We start from the raw sequence: 16258 nt of genomic DNA, 5'->3' as shown, positions 1-16258 counted from the left end.
TTCTGGACGCGCATGTCGACGGTTTTCCTCAGGTCGGCGAAGGCCTGCCTCCGCCCATCCGCGAAGGCATCTTGGTCTAGTCGTTGGCCTGCCCCGCGACGGCCTCCGTTGTCAACTCCGGGTCTTCGCCTGGGGCTCAGGTGCCTTCGCCCATCATTAATCACGATGTCCTCCGCCTCCGGCTATGAGCCTTCGCCTGTTCTGTCTCCGCCGGCGAAGGTTCCTGCAAAAATTTCTGTATCATACAGGTTGTTAGTTCACCCTTGATGTTCATGGTAGTCTGCCTTCACGACCCTTACATTTGTGTCTCAACAGTATGTAATGCTACCTTTTATTTTTTTGAAATTAATAAAGTTATACTTTCGTAATTTTGTGGTGTTATTCGCACAATCTCTTTATTACTGCATTGAACAGTCTTAAAAACCCGAAAAAAGGCATGCCTTTTTTTTACAACAATAAAGCATGCGGATTGCGGAAGTTGGCTTTGGGGGCTTTTTTTTACTTTCCTTCCCGTCAAAATCGGTTGTGGTGGTTGTGGACTCTGGTGGGCCTATTCCAATTTCCAGCCAATCATATGCTAGCCGCTCGCTCGCCAGAGCGAGCGCCGCCGGCCGCCGGCGCCGCTGATCCGCCGCCTACTTCGCTCCTCTCTCCAGAAATACTGGGCGCGCCACTGCAGCAAGGTTACGGCGCACGCGCGCTTGTCTGCCTAGTCGCCGCCGGGAGCCGGGACGAAAACGAGAAAGCGAACAAGGTAGCGCAGCTGCTGCCCGAAATGGCAGAGCGCGAGGTATGATCACGGAGACGCCATGAACCCTAAAACCTTGTTGAGAGAGAGGTATGAATGCCGTGCCCGGACTTGATTTCGGTGGGGTGCGCTCTTATGGTCTGAGTCCTGTGTGCTGTGCCGGCAGAAAGGCGGACGCGTGGAAGGTGTTTGAGAAAATGCCGCTGTGAGCGTCAACCTCCTGGAATGGCCGTGACGCAGGCGGCGCCCTCATCTCGCCACCCCATCAGCACGGTGAGCCCCTTGTCCGGCTGTTTAGCGTGGTGCGCAGTGCGCTGCAAAACCTGCAAGCGACCGCAAATTGGATTGGCAGTCAGCTGGTGTCACTGTGTCAGTGTTGATGGAATGGCTCTGCAGCGCTGGTGCTTGTGTAAATTCCGCAAGAAACAGTCAACTGTCCCATGAGACGGTGCTGGGATATTGTAGCGAGACCCACGCGTTTGTAGAAATTCGACAAGCTGCCAGAGTGCCAGATGTTCCGTGGAGAAGAGAGCCCTGCCTGTTTTGCTTTCCTCTGGTTCAGTCTCTGCTTTCAACATAATTTGGTACCACTCGTGTAAGTCAACAGCTGGATGTGGACATTCAAACCACATCAGTGGAACTTTCAGTGCATGTCGACTTGGTCACTGGTACAAGACCGTGTTTTCTGAACTCCTTGCGTTCAGTTCACGGTCAAAGTCAGTAGCTTAACTTATCTTTTGAGAAAATTTAGCTCCCAGGTACTTTGGCTTCATTTCGAGCTTGTCCTTCTTCTGGGATCTCTAAAGTAAATCTTCGAGAAAACCAATCCCAAGGAGCATGGCACTCTGGAGTGGTGTGGGTCAGGTGGCAAACATTGCGCAGCTTGCTGGGGTCGATGCCTATGGGCTCATCTCCATGATCGTGGAGGCTGCAAAGACGGTTAAGAGGAACCATGAGAGCTGCCAGCTGCTGGCACGCCGTGCAAGGATGATTGGGGACCTTCTGCAGCAGCTCGAAGGAACACAGCTGATGCACCACATGGAGACGAGGAACCCAATGGAGCAGCTGGAGGAGACGCTTCGGCACGCGTATGTTCTCATCACATCATGTCGCGACAGCAGCTACCTACACAGCTTCTGTATGGGAGGGAAGCAGGCTGATCAGCTTCGCGAGGTGCAGAACGAGATCACCTTCTACCTCCAACTTTTCCCCCTTGTCAGCTTTGTCGACAACACCCGTACTTGGGAGCGGCTTCTGAGCAGAGCTTGTCCTCTGTGCACAAGGGTATGTATCTTGTCTTGTCAATTTTGTAAGACATCGTTGTGTTTCTGAAAGACATGTTTTTCCCCTGAAGCAAAAAGACTCCAGTTTTTTTATTGCCAATGGCATGCTCAAATCTGTTTCTAAATGCAAACTTCACCTTTTTTTGTGTTTTTATTTTATGGTTTCTTGCTCATTGTGTTAGTTAGATACTAGCCTAATGAAATTAAGATCATACACAACCCAAGGCTCAAGATTATGCAACTGTTGAAGCCTGTAGAGGATGTACAAAACATCTAGCTCAAAGGAACTTATATAAGAAACATTGTACAATAGCTACATATTATTTCAACAGAAACATGTGCGTAAATCCTCATTTCCATTTACCCTGCTTCATACTAAAATTAAGATTCAAAATGTCGATGGAAGTTGTTTCTGGAGTATTTGCTGATTATTTTCATAATGTTTTGTAAAATATAAGTTATGCACAGAGGGTTCTTATCTGCCATCTTTTCTTTTTATGTTATCAAGGAAAGCACTGATGCGTTATGTGCAGCACGTCATGTGGAACATGAAGATAGGTATGGTATCCTTCTTCTCATGTCAAAGTGATGGACTGCCTTCAGCCATTCACTTCTGCATTCAGACGTTGCAAACGTCTTTCATTTTGCCGGCACATATTTAGAGTGTAGACTGAATGGTGCACTAAGCTTTATCACTCCAACGCCAGATCTGTCTTCAAATTATAAACAAAGGAATGGACTTTGGGCCGGTGTACAATTCTGGTGCTGATGCTTAGGTTATTCAAACTCTTCTAACAACACAGTCATCATGTGTGATACTAGTTCAGTTAGTATGTGCCACTCTGATAAAGAAAATTGTGACCTCATCCATGGTACCCACAAACACAAATGGAAATGCCTTTTTAACATACAAAATCTTTAGTTTCCTTTATTCGTATAGCCTATTATGTTTAATATATGTGATTCTATATCAGGCTCAGATCAGAGGCCCTCAAGGCAACAAAAATCGAAAATCTAGGAAGACATCCTCCCCTAAAACCTGACAAAGAACAAATGGAAGGTATGCTATGCACTTACTTGATAGTTATGCGATATTGTCTAGTAGCTGCCAAATTTGCAGTATTATGTTCATGCCGACACCCATTTTGAGTTACTAGAGTAATTGTCCCTACTATGAAGTACATGTACATCTATGTCATTTACGAATACAGCTCGTGTCAATATTTGAAAAATACACATCACAGTATTTGTTATATATATCAATGCCTTTCTTTTTGATACAAGGGTATAATATATCATAAATTCTAGAGATAATCTTTGCATGAATTATCCCCAAGGGCATGAAGAAATCACTGACTTTTCCTAATTCTACCCTGTTAAATTTCATTGAAATAAAAAAATTGAAGTTAATGAAAATGCCTTGACATAATGAGTTCTCTGGTTGTTCACTATGAATACTATATTAAATATGTGCATTTGATTTACAAGACAGAAGCTTTGCGTCATTGCTCTGTTCATTTGTACTGTATCTGCCATGTCTGACTATGTGGACGCTAGCTGTCCCATACCTGCATTTTTTTGTATTAACTTTTCATACAAGTATATATTATAATCAGAGACAAAGTTGGGTTTCTTTTGAATTAGGCCAAGTCATGAACATGGGAGGATTAGTAAATCTCATTGGTGGTGCAAAAGGCGGAGAGTTATCATGTTTCAGTTTCTCTCAGATTTTGGCTGCTACAGACAACTTTTCAGAGAAAAAACTGGTGGGAAATGGTGGATTTGGTTATGTTTACAAGGTAATTTTTATCTCAAGACAACCTATAGTATGATATATGTTCTTGAACTGCTTAAGTATAACACCTAGATCAAAAGAACATCTCGAAATGCACTCTCCACTTGGGATGGGTTACTCAAGCTAGCACCTTGCTTGGTGTTAAAGGGTTAAACCAAAGATTTGCTCCATTGGGATAACAGTTACTTTCACCAGCAATTTGATTATCTGACACCTGGAAATTTCTTTAAGCTCCCTCGTACATCTTTAGATATCTTCTTTAACATTGACGCTTAATTTTGTTAGGGCAATCTCATTAATGGTCGTAACGTTGCCATTAAAAGATTTGATGCATGTTCATGTCAAGGTCCAGATGAGTTCAGAACTGAGATTAATGCCATTCCAAATCTTCGACACAAGAACATAATTGATCTACTTGGGTATTGTGTTCAAGGAGAAGAAAACATACTTGTCTATGAATATATGCCAAATAAATGCTTGGCATCTATCATTGCTGGCAAGTTTTTGTTGACTCAATGCCTCTTTCATCTTTTCTGTTCATGTTCAGGAAGTACTTACTCAAATATTTCTGCTACAAATGCATTGATGGTTTTTGTAGATGAAACAAAAAGGGAGTTGCTAAATTGGTCCAAACGTCTTCAAATAATAAAAGCAATAGCAGATGGTCTTGCTTTTCTACATGGGCATTCTCAGATGTGCATTGTCCACAGGGACATAAAAGCAAGCAACATCCTGCTGGACCATGAAATGAATGCTAAGATTACAGATTTTGGTCTGGCATTAATGTTGACTCCAAATACGACTGCAGAGGTTGTTGTTATGGGCACATAGTAAAAGCTCGTCCGATACAGAAATCAAGTTATAAAATCAACCATCATATCTTTTGCTTTCAAGTGTTTGGCACGTGCATTCGCATGATAATCCTCTCCATCATTAGTGGCTATGCAGATCCTAAATATGTTGCTACTGGAAACATCTCGGAGAAGGCAGATGTATATGGCTTTGGTATAGTACTTTTTGAGATAATAAGTGGAAGGTTGATCCGGTCTTATATGAAGGCAGAGGGCACTCGAAAGCTACCACCCCCTGCTTATGTAAGAATTTGTTTTTTGTTTATTTAAAAAGGCATGTCTACAATATTATCTTAATTTGTAGCACAGTGTTATAATGATATTGGTGATCCCTTTTGTGGCAATAAAATGTGCCAGATTGTACACCAAGCTAGATGAATTTTATCTAGTCCTTTTTTTCTGGACGACGAGATTTCTTGTGTATACTTAAAGAACTATGATGAACCAAATTTTTTTAGCATGGAATTACAGGTGCTGTGCCTTTGCATTAAAGTAGATGTGTAGAAAACAGCACAATTTCATACTATTGCTAAGCAATTCAGGATGCTAAAAAGGTAAAGGGAAAATGGAAAAAAAGTTAGCAACTGGCCTTGCTGTAGTAGATTGCAGCCATGGACTGAGAATTTGTTTGCATGTAGTATTGTTTCCGTGCTCAGGGCTGTAATAGTTGGTAGTCCCTTTCCCTCCCAGCTGCATAACCTCCTTTGTCCATTTCCTTTAAGGATATGGCTCTTTCATTATATGTCATTGAGGAATGGTTTTCTTTTAATCCAAAACCACTAATGCTAACAATATGGAATTCGCTATGTTTTTGTCAGGCGCACAAGTACGACCGAAAGAAGCTGCACAAGCTTGTTGATCCATTGTTGTGCGTGAACAAGCATGAATGGGCTCAGATTCTCGAATGTGTGAGGGTGGCACAGTTATGTGTTCACCATTTTGCCAAACATCGGCCTACCATGTCAGAAGTTGTCACCATGCTTGCCGTGGCGCAGAGGGCACATGCTAAATAATAGGCAAGTGTATTGGAAATACTAAATCTGGTTGTAGCTTTATAAGAGCTACAAAGGGATAGTTGCAAATCCTGAAAGTGTCAACTGATGAGCTACTCAACTAAGGCCTTCTTTGGCTGCCCTAGGTTTTGTATGGAGATATAATATGTACGTTATTATGATTGTGTAAACATCACAGCGATTAGCCACAGTAAAATATTTGGCAAGTTGGTCACAGCACGCGCAGAGTGGTGAGTTGAGTGACTGATTTCAACTTAAGAGAGTTCGTGACTGGTGAGAGGTCCCTCGTGGCTTCTCTTTGCACCTGGGAAGTATTAACGCTTAGGTGATCTGCACCTGGGAAATCCTGCTGAATAATTGAGCTGAGATTCTAAAAAAAAAAAGAATTCTTGAGCTGAGAGGACCATGGGGAGCTTCATAGAAGGCACCTTACTTCAGCGCTGTGGCTCAATTATGCTTGGCTGGAATGCTAATTACTCCATGCTGTTGTTAATTTGGTCTAGCTCGAGATGAAGTGACTGACTCCATGGGCATGTTGAAATTGTCACACAACGACCAGCCACCCGTCCTCCCCGCTGGAGGCTGAGGCAGGCTGGCATTGATGTAGACTGCGGTAAGGACTGATGACTGACGAGGAATCATACAACGCCCGGTTGATTTCTGGACTGATAAGTTTGGCTGGTACTGGTTTGGTTTGTTGTGAGAAAAAAACAACTCACCGAAACCAACAGGCTGGATGAGTCAAACTTCGAATCTTTCAAAGCTTGACAGTTCAGTATGCACCACGTCTAGCAGGCTGGCTTTGATACTGTGTACAACCTGGAAGCTTCCTGGAAACCGCCCCTCGACGTTTTGGCGCCATCTCTACAGTTTTGTTCAACCATGTCAGCCTCACAGTTTTTTTTTAAAGAAACATTTTTTATTGCTTCCACACCGGTCACTCTGTTTGACTTCTCTGCCACTCCCACCAATCCCAAACCTTGCAACCTTTTTTATGCTCTCACTCAACACCACCCTCCTCTTCCCCTCCGCCGTCTTCCTCATTCACTCCAACCACCAAAGGTCCAAAGCAAACCAAGGCCAAGAACGAAGGAAGATGGCTCTGGTCGGGCAGGTGGCGACGGTGGCGCAGCTGGTTGGCGTGGACGCGTTCAGCCTCATCACGATGATCGCGGAGGCTGCACGGACTGTGCGGCGGAACCGCGCCGTCTGCCAGCAGCTGGCCCGCCGCGTCGAGATGATCGGCGGCCTGCTGCGGCGGCTGCAGGACCAGGACACGCAGCTGATGCAGCACCCGGAGACGCGGACCCCCGTAGAGGAGCTGGAGGAGACGCTCCGGCGGGCGTACCTGCTCGTGCGCTCCTGCCAGCGCCGCGGGTACGCGTACCGGTGCTTCATGGGGGCGCGCCACGCCGACATGCTCCGCGAGGTGCAGGGTGAGATCGGCTTCTACCTCCAGCTCTTCCCCCTTGTTAGCTACGTCGACGCCACGCTCAACTGGGTGAAGCATCTCAGCAAGGCGTCTGACAATTCTTCTTTCCAAGAGGTACAGCCACCTGTTCACAACTGCTAGTTCTCTTCTCAAGTAGTTGCTTCCGTTATGATATTTAGCAGAAACAAACAAGCTCTAGCACCGTTTGGAGCATGTCGAAATCATTAAACTATTTCGTACCAAATTCCAGCAAATTTCTCATGGACTTAATTCCCACCTTCCAAATAGGTCCTCAACTGAAGTCCTTTTACCATGCTTTTGTACATACATATGGTAGAGACATGGTAATAGCATAGTACGTACTTCCTATGATTCAAATCGGGACCTGGATTCTATTTCTGGTACAACAGATCTGTGTACAGGATCTTTGGAATTCCATTGTTACTATCTGACAGTAAGAGATTGAAATCTGAATGTTCCATAGAATTTAATTCTGTATTGTGCAGCATGCTCTGTTTTATGAATTTTCCTCTTTCCTGGAGAATTGAACTTTTGTGTTTGCCATCTGTTATTTGTATACAGGCACCTATGGTAAGACCATGTATTGTGCCGTTCCTGTCTCTCGTGCGATGGATGCTGCTTAGCGATTGTTCAGGGAGTATGCCTTGGTATATATATATGGCACAGTACACACGCGGTTTGCATGCACACCTCCTCTGCTAATTAATGTTTCCTAATGATGTGTGTATCTGTGAATTTTTCATGTGTCACTGCAGGGTTCGAAACACATTACTGACTTAACTCTTTCTCATCTTATCTTATTAACACATAACAATGATCTAGCTAGCACCTTTTCATTGGGAACCGCTAGCTAGTATGCAATTGTTGGTCCTCTTTATCGGATCACTAGCTGTTGAATTCAGGTGAAAATGCATTTGCATTCTGTGTGCGAAATAGGTATGTTGAATTTTTCCTTTCCTCATGGGCTCAACACATTCAGAGTTACTACTAGCTGACCAACTCTCACTCTCGGGCACTGATTTACCGCTCGAGTCTTCTGATGACCTGTTTGCATACATAGCTTACCTTTTGGTTCATCAGGAGTGCAAAGTTCCAGGGCCACAGCAGGCGCTGATGCCGGCGCAACAGATCCAAGCGTCGAGCCTTCAACAGGTTAGGAAGGACGACTAGGACCACATACGTCGTGCCCCCGTGGCACTTACTTCACATTCTTTCAGGTTACGAATTTAACAAACGCAATTCAGTATGTTGTCAGTCTGCAATAATCTCATCTTCTCATTCAGTGTACGTCTTGCCCTGATGCCCTGTCTGTGTATCTTCAGATTTTCTGAAACAGAGCAAAACACGAATGTTGTTGCTACTGGAAGCTATACCCAGATGAAGAAATGCGTCATCTGGAAGAGCGATAATAAGGATCATTTGTCATCTAGAAGTGTCAGCTGCTGTCAATACATACCATCCTTTCCTCTTCAGTTCAGTCCACACAGAAGAACTGAACCATGAAAACATCAAAACGATAGACGAACTGCGTGTTCCGGCCAAAACCTCCATAGCAGAGATCGATAGCAATAGTAATCAAGATGTCAGACATGTCTTGATATCATTTTTGCATTGTTATTTTGCAATCATTACCCACTGATGTAGTACTAGTACCTGAGTCTCAAATTCTTCAAACCTGTACAGTTACTCTTTTCATGTTATTTTGCAATCATTACCCACTGATGTAGACCACAGGCAGAGTCATGCAATTTTCAAGATGCCTGTCATCTGTCAATGAAATCCACACGCCTCTGGCGATGCAACTTGTACACATCATTTGTTCTTGATAAGATATAAAGAAATTATATGCTTTTTCTTGTTCTTGTTCTTGTTCTTGTTCATGTCGATTGGCTTAGCTGGGTAAGGTTGAGATCGAGACGTGGCCTAGCCAGCCACGCGCAATTTGTTTCGTTCGAATCGAGGTGAATGAAAAGTACGTACTATTTTTTTACCTGGCCTTGTGGGTCCCACTGACATTCAGGATTCACCTCGATTCCTCCAGCCTTCCTCAGGTTTAGACTGACTCCAACGAGGTTACCCAAACCCAAAAATAGGTCGCACATAGTGTTTTGGGTAGCAAAAACATACTCCAACAGATAACCCAAACCGAGGACGCATTTTGCATTCGATCTGATCCGAAACGCAAATAAGCGTCTCGACGAAGAGACGACGCAAATCCTGGAGCCGTCCGCTCTCCTGCCTCCGCTCCTCCCTCTCTCTGCCTTCCCTCCATTTCTCTCCCTTCCCCTCTCCCTTCCCTCCCGAAGCGGCGACGCCATCCCCAGCCCCCGCTCCGCCGCTGCCGCTCCTCGCCTGGTCCTCCCCGGCCCCCTCCACCCGAGCCCTCCACATCGCCCACGGGCTGGGACGCGGTCTGGGCGCTCGAGGACCAGTAGCGTCGTCGTCCTCCACCTGATCTAGGAGCGCGGTCGTCGCGTTGGAAGCCCCTCTCCGCCTCGACCACGGCAGGGAGGTCAACGCCGATGGCAACTGCCTCTTCACCGCCACGCGGACGGCTGCCGCTTCCAAGGCCGACGCGCGCGGAGCTCAGGCACCGCACGGTGCGCCGGTTCGCCGAGGTCTACACCGCCGCGGGGGAGGACGACGAGGCCGCCGTCGACGCCGCCGTGAGGCACCTCTACGCGCCGCCATCTAGGAGCTCGTTGATCTCGGCATCCAAAGGTACCACGACTCGCGGATCTGCCCTTGCTTGCTGCTCACTGCTTGCTCAAATCTTTTATTTGATTTTCTCACTGGATCTAGCGCCGGAGCTCACAGCTCGGCGGCCGGACGCAGGGAAGACGAAGATGAAGGAAACTGGGAGTCTTCTTTTGGGGTCGCTGTTGGGGAAGGGCGGTTTTGGGTGCGTGACCCTTTGCATGTACGTGACTCAAATGCTTGGAATAGGTCTCGTGTTTGCGTTTTCCCGTTGGCGACAGTCTTAAAACCGGATGATGGAATCCACACAAGGAGAGGGCAGACAGCTAGCAGCATGGACGACGGCGGTGGCGACGGGCGCGTGCTGCTCCAGGAGACGGACTCTGCCGCCGGCGGCGCCCAAGAGGGAGGCGACTGGCGTGCCCAGTTACCTCCGGTGACTCGCAATAGAGTGGTCATCATGCTGTACGTAACGCCCCCTCTCCTTTGCTTCCAGTCTCACGAAACTTTTTTTCTTTTTTGTTTGTCAGGCAAGCTAGGATACAGATTTGAATATATCTTTAGATATAGATACGATTGGATAGTTCGAAATCAATTTCTTCGCAATTAGATACCTAGTTGGTTTAATTGTCTATTCACGTTATCATTTGTTGTGGTATCGGTGCCTAAAACAGAAGCGATTGCTTGTCTCTAGGCGAGACGCTCACGGGAGATCGCATAACACACACAAAGAGACTCGTTTTTTTGGTAACGATGTTCGGCTGAAACTTACATCCTGGGGCAAGCTTACGGGCGCTCCTTCTCGAAACAGTCACACCCGCCGCCCGGGCCGTCAGCACTCCCGCGAGCCGGTCACTTTGTGTTGCTTCTCCCAAGTGATGGGTTACAAGTTCAGCCCCCTCCTCTTTTTATAGAAAGGCCAGCTTACAAGAGCCAATATCTAGCTTACATAACCCTCTACTGCTAATTATCACACAAATCCACTATAACTTCAATTAGTAAAAATAAATATTTGACACATTTCTAACACCACGTGTATTTTATAAAAACAAAATAAGCATTGTTACCAATAATTTTAGGAAAAAAACCACTTGTTGAAATACGTGTATACTCACTATATATATACATATAAACAACAATAGAGTACATTGTAAGTCATATTAAAAATATGAGTTATAAATAGTATCAATAGTCATATTAAGGGCTTGTTCGTTTGATCCTTGACTTATTTAAACTAAGCTTATCGATTACTAGCCCAGCTTATATAAGACGTTTCTGCTTAGCATATTTCTTGAGCATCTAGGGTGATGTTTTTCCATAAGCCATAAGCCAGCTTATATAAGTAAAGGAAAACATAAATGCCCTATGATGTAACAATAGTCATTAAAAATAAAACATAGGCTATATATCATTAGACATATCTTACTATTACTAATTAGAGGTCCCAATGGAACCTCCATGTTAATCCTCACTAGATGCGTTAGAAAAAAAAAGATAAATACTAGAAATTCTCACATTAATCAGAAACATCGGACAACCAAATCAAAGACTCTAGCCATCCATCACCGTTGGATCTATTTTGTTTTCTAGGAAATTACCCACCTCTGCCATTATAGATAAAATAATGTTTTTTTTGAGAAAATAAAACTTTGACGGTTTGGAGAAAATCTTTATTGTAGTACTAACGTGCATAGTTAATTAGTTGGTATAAAATATTGGAGGAGTCCTATTCTTCACGTCACTGGTAGCATTATTCCATAGTTAGTTAATAAACATATATATTAATAAAACAAAATATATGTATTAAAAAAATCACATTATCGACATTCACAATTAGTTAATAACATATTTGATGAGTTGGATCTTATTATATATAATCACGTCATTTGGCAGTAAATTATTAAAATATCATACATGTAGTAACGACGTTCATAGTTAGTTAATAGAATATATGTATTAACAAAACTATACTCCATCCGTCCTGTAATATAGTGCATTTTAGCATTTAAAATTTATCCTCAAATATAATACATTCTAGAGGACAAAAACTAATTTTGCATTAAATACTTTCCATTTATCAACCAATCACCATTAACCAAGTTGATAATAGTGTCTGATTAAGAAATAAAATAAAGATACATGCGTCTTTTATGTTTTCTCTTAATTTACCTTAAAATTCTTAAAATGCATTGTACTATAGGACAGAGGGAGTATGTATTAATAAAATATCAGATGAGTCTTATAAACCCGTTCCCTTGGTATTTTATTAATAAACTATCATCTACTCCTTCCATCCCAAAATAAACGTATGTTCCACTTCTCACGGAGTTAGATTTTTTTTTAAATTTGACTAAATATATAGAAAATAATAATAACATTTGTATCTCTAAATAATTTTATTGCACCTTTGCCATTTAGAACTATAATTCAAAATACCCATAAATTTGTATCTAAATTACCAACATATATATGTCACTACAGAGATAATATAAAGTAAAACTTTTGGTTATCTAAATCATCCAAATTTACTATTATAAAAAATAAAAGTACCTCTAAATCTACGTGTAAATACTAATATTATTAGAACAAATAAATTAATAACCATTGCATTTTAAATAAGTTTATTACATGTTGACTAAAATATTATGCCATATATAATAATATAAGTTATTACGAAATAAATTAATAACCATTGCTATTTAAATAAGTGTATTGTACATTGATTAAAACATTGTGTCCTTACAATATTACTACACAATATTTAATTATTTTATATAATAAAATTAACATCTTAATTGTCGCTATCCAAACTATAATCTTTTTATGCCATTGTAGTAGCGAGAGTGTAGTAAAAAATATATACTCCCTCCATACCAGAAAGAATGCAATTCTAGCATAGTGGTATGTTTTGATATATTAAGTTTGACCATTTGTAGATAAAAAATTATCAATATTTATATTATCAAATAAATACCATTAGGTTCATTATGAAATGTACTTTCATAATAAATTGATTTAGAGCTATAAATGTGAATATTATTCACTATAAACTTGGTCGAACGTGAAACACTTTAACTGGCATGCAACACGTAGTTGCGTTCGTTTTGGGATAGAGGTAGTACTATTTTTAAAAAAAAATTATCATAACACGTTCACCCTGTTCGCTTGTTGGTTTCAGCCAGCCCAAACCAGCCAGCCAACAGTGTTTTCCTCTCACAACAAAACAGCACCGGCCTAGAAACCAACCAGCGAACAGGCCAGTTGAATCCTACAACCAATTGGATCTTAAAGAATCAATGTATTCATCTGGAGGACATGCAATTAATAAATGTGAACCAACATCTCACAAAAATCTTAAAAGACATTACAACCAGCCATAAAAAATACTCTATCCTTTAATGCAATGTATTCTAGAGATTTTAAGGTAACTTAGATAGAATACAAAATTCGAATGTACTTTATTTCTAGAAAAGACTTTCGTCCGCGTGATTTGAGGTGCCTACCATTTTATATTTTTATTTTACAAATCCTTTATACTATAATGCAATATATATCACACGATGAGAGAGTTTATACCTATAACTAACTAATCTATGCTCCGAATTTGGTCAAAAGAATATAGAAACAAATCTATCCAACAGCTGGGGAATGAAATCCCACTAATAAATACGGACTACAAGCAAACACCAGCAAGGCTTCAATGGCACACTGATGCACAATACAGTCACATGTGACCTTCAAAAGTTGAAACTACAATGATGTTGCAGAGATGAACATTGTAATCTACCAATGCTTCTCCTTTCTTCTGCATGTAACTTCCCCATTAAATACTACTTTGATTAATACGAGGATCCAATTATTGTCATGATATCTAATCAAATATATAGCAAAAGCTATATTGGAGAACATCATGCCAACCTAAGCAGTCATCTACATCGCAAGATGATCCTGAAAGAAGTGGTACAACATTTGACCATGATGGAAATATAGTAATGTTGGCACATCCTTTTCTAGGATGCAAGAGATACCTATCAAAAAAATTCATAGGTGCAAGCTTCACTACGGGAATCAGGATATTTGCCGAGTGCCAGGGGCACTCGGCAAAGCCTAAAAAACACTCGGCAAAGGGTTTGCCAAGTGTCGACACTCGGCAAACGACACTCGGCGAATTTTAGTCGGCAAACAGACTTTGCCGAGTGTTTTTTGTCGGGCACTCGGCAAAGTCTTTGCCGGAAAAGCAGTCGGCAAAGATTTACACTCGGCGGATTAAAAATGCGAAAAAAACCCAAAAATAATAGCAAAAATTTTCAAAATTTTTTTTTGGGGGAGGCCGCCACCGGCCAGCGTCCGCCCGTCTCCATCGAAGTCGCTGCATTTTTTGCGCTAAATTCGCGGCTAACGTGGCCGGTGGGATTCGAACTCACAACCTCTCCCTCGCGTGTCTGCTGCTCTACCACTACACTACACTATCACTTGTATAGATTCCATTATCTATCCTCATATATTATACTAAACCGAGAGTAAATTGCTTGTTTGAGGCCCTAAATAAATTCAAATAAAAAAGTGGTCAACTACAAAGTTTCATAACTTTTCGAGATCTACAATTTTGATTTAGGAAGTTTTTTCATCCAAGGTCGTTTGAAAAATTCGAATTTCAAATTTGAGAGATTCAAACGTAGTTTTGCATGATAAGATGATTTCAAATCAAAAAGTTGTCAACTACATAGTTTCATAACTTTTGGAGATCTACAATTTTCATTTAGGAAGTTTTTCCATCCGAGGTTTTTTAAAAATTCAAATTTTACCGTGTGCCGAAAAATAGCACTCGGCAAAATACATCTTTGCCGAGTGCCAGAAAAAAAGGCACTCGGCAAAGACGCATTTTGCCGTGTGCCAAAAAATAGCACTCGACAAAATACATCTTTGCCGAGTGCCAGAAAAAAGGCAATCGGCAAAGACGCATTTTGTCGAGTGTTTTTTTTGCCGAGTGTATTTTATTTGGCACTCGGCAAAGACCGTCTTTGCCGAGTGCCCGATAAAATACACTCGGCAAAGCCTCCGGCACTCGGCAAAGTGCCGATTTCCGGTAGTGAAGGAAATGCACCAAGGAGTTCAGAGCAATGACTTAACTACTGAAAGGTCCTAATATGGCTAGAGGATGGGTGAATAGCCTATTTAAAATTTCTATAAGACACTAGAACAATTGATTAGTATGACAAATGGCGTAATACAATTTTGCTCTAACTCTATAAAGGTTGCAAGCCACCTACCCAACAATTCGAGTAGCTATGATCACTAGGCACTCAACAAGCTAGGTCACTACTCACTAAGCTAGTGTGCTCTCAAAAACTAACTAAAGAGCTACACTAACCAAACTAACAAGCTCTCAAAGACTAACTAGACTAAAGAGCTTGACAACTAGTTTGCAAGTAAAGTAAGAGAGTGAGTAGGGTGATTATACTACCGTGTCGAGGAATGAACCAATCACAATGAAGTCAATCCAATCACCGGGAGAAATCCAATCACACAAGAGGCATAAGATTTTTCTCCCGAGGTTCACGTGCTTGCTAGCGCGTAAGTCCCCGTTGTGTCGACCAACACTTGGTGGTTCGGTGGCTAATAGGTGTTGCACGAACCTCATCCACATAATTATACACCACAAGAACCTACCCACAAGTGAGGTAACTCAATGACATGAGCAATCTACTAGAGTTACCTTTCAGCGCCCCACCGAGAAGGTACAAGACCCATCACAATCACCGGGAGATGACCACGAACAATCACCAACTCATGCCGATGCTCCTCCGCTACTCCAAGTCATCTAGGTGGCAGCAACCAACAAGAGTCACAAGAACTCCACAGCCACAACGATCCCCAAGTGCCATTAGATGTAATCACTCAAGTAAATGCACTAGGAATCACTCCCAATCTTATTATGATGATGAGTCAATAATGAAGATGAGTGGGAGGTGTTTGCATAGGCTCACAAGGATGTTAAGTATGTCAAAGTGCCAAGAGAAAGAGCCCAAAGCTGGCCACCACCTATTTATAAAGTCCCAAGGCTCAAAGAGACGTTGGGCTGTCGAAGGGGCATCGGATGTAGCCCCAGCATCCAGTCGCTGAGTCTGGCCGCTCCTCTGAGCCAACCAGCGAGTGCCACGTCACACAGTTTGATATTGACCGTTATGCGCCTCTGCGCGCGCATTAGCTGCTGACCGGATGCGCCTCTCCATCTGACCCAACGCAGACCACTCCAGGGTCCGATCAACAATAGAGAGGATCCAGAGCATGAAAAACGAGATTGGACGTGTCAGGTCCTAGCTGACCAGATGCGCCACCGAGTCCGGTCGCCACTTTGCTCCTTCGCACGCACCTGCAATGCTGATGCCAGTGTACGTCACCGTCGACCTGACGCAGG

The 16258-nt window shown here is 42.7% G+C and overlaps 2 protein-coding genes across 6 annotated transcripts in view; both read left to right on the top strand.

Moving 5' to 3' along the window:
• Positions 1-482: 482 nt before the first annotated feature.
• LOC136484256 (cysteine-rich receptor-like protein kinase 25) lies at positions 483-5759 on the top strand. Of its 5 annotated transcripts, none has more exons than XM_066481485.1 (8): positions 489-838; positions 915-2032; positions 2540-2589; positions 3006-3091; positions 3676-3830; positions 4112-4656; positions 4764-4920; positions 5496-5759. In XM_066481485.1, the coding sequence occupies exons 2-8, from the start codon at positions 1586-1588 to the stop codon at positions 5688-5690; spliced, it is 1635 nt and encodes a 544-aa protein (XP_066337582.1). In that variant the 5' UTR covers positions 489-838; positions 915-1585; the 3' UTR covers positions 5691-5759. The 5 variants fall into 5 exon arrangements, 4 of the variants coding, with proteins under 4 accessions (XP_066337584.1, XP_066337582.1, XP_066337581.1 ...); XM_066481486.1 differs by having other exon boundaries at positions 492-2032; positions 4112-4322; positions 4425-4656; XR_010765846.1 differs by having other exon boundaries at positions 484-2032; positions 4112-4636; positions 4775-4920; positions 5496-5634.
• An 861-nt stretch (positions 5760-6620) lies between these two features.
• The window catches only part of LOC136484255 (cysteine-rich receptor-like protein kinase 25), a 255407-nt gene continuing 245769 nt past the window's right edge, over positions 6621-16258 (top strand). The window contains exon 1 of the mRNA XM_066481482.1: positions 6621-7211. Coding sequence (XP_066337579.1) covers positions 6685-7211 — 527 coding nt within the window. The 5' untranslated portion in view covers positions 6621-6684. The remainder of the gene's footprint in view (positions 7212-16258) is intronic.

Source organism: Miscanthus floridulus, chromosome 9 (genome assembly GCF_019320115.1).
Source record: "Miscanthus floridulus cultivar M001 chromosome 9, ASM1932011v1, whole genome shotgun sequence".
NCBI lineage: Eukaryota > Viridiplantae > Streptophyta > Magnoliopsida > Poales > Poaceae > Miscanthus > Miscanthus floridulus.
This window is presented reverse-complemented; position numbering and strand designations above follow the sequence as displayed.